Genomic DNA, 902 nt, shown 5'->3' on the forward strand with positions numbered 1-902 from the left:
TGAGTCATTGAATCTCAGAAGGGAAAAACTTCCCCCAAACTGTTCACCTTCCTTAGAATTTGATCCTAGTGTCCTCACCATAGTCACTTCTGTTATCAAAGGTGACTTTTTTACAAGTAATTTATGTTAAAATGTTTGGTGTATATAATTTACATTGTGCCAGAAAAAAAAAAAAAACTTTGTTATCACAGATTTCACAGAACATAAATTTAGAAAGCATTGTGTGAAATCAAGAGGGGCCATATAAAGGATAACTTAATTTTGTCTGTACCTGTTGTTGCACTGTCTCATGTGGTCTCTGTGCCCCCTGCTGGTTCTGGGCACTGCTGCAGGGAGGTTTGTGTCAGGGTTCACACAGAAATCGTCTCAATGTGTTTTTAGAACAGTAATAAATGGCAGTGTCTTCAACTCTTAAGCTATTCATTTGCAGGTACAGGATGCTTTTGGAATCATCTCTTGAGATGGTGAATCTGCCTTTCACAGACTCTGCATACTGTGTTGCATAATTATCAGGTTTGTGTTTAATCACTCCAACCCACTCTGGGCTCTTCCCTGGTGCCTGGTGGAACCAGTGCATCCAGTAGTTACTGAATGTAAATCCGGAGGCTGCACAGGAGAGTTTTAGGGACCCTCCAGGCTTTACCAAGCCTCCCCCAGTCTCCACCAGCTGCACATCACACTGGACACCTGCAAACACAGAGAATCTTGTCAGAACACTATAATATGTCTATTGTCACTCTCGCTTATATTTGCCAAAATACTTAGCATCTCTCTTAATCTATGCATTACCTTTGAAAAGAGCAAAAAGGAAAATCCAGCTTAGCCTCAAGTCCATCTTAGATGTTGTGTGTTCAGGGCTGACCACAAAATGGGAGGATTTCTGAGTGTAGACCTGTTTGCCT

The 902-nt window shown here is 41.4% G+C and overlaps 1 gene segment (V, D, J or C); it reads right to left on the minus strand.

The window, feature by feature from the left end:
• Nucleotides 1–343: 343 nt before the first annotated feature.
• Nucleotides 344–892, minus strand: LOC126494697 (immunoglobulin heavy variable 3-15-like). The segment is given in 2 exon segments: nucleotides 344–687; nucleotides 790–892. Coding segments are annotated over 2 exon segments (390 nt in total).
• Between the last annotated feature and the right edge of the window lie 10 nt (nucleotides 893–902).

Source organism: Alexandromys fortis, unplaced genomic scaffold (genome assembly GCF_014885135.2).
Source record: "Alexandromys fortis isolate MF-2015 unplaced genomic scaffold, M_Fortis_MF-2015_v1.1 scaffold_323, whole genome shotgun sequence".
NCBI classification, from domain to species: domain Eukaryota; kingdom Metazoa; phylum Chordata; class Mammalia; order Rodentia; family Cricetidae; genus Alexandromys; species Alexandromys fortis.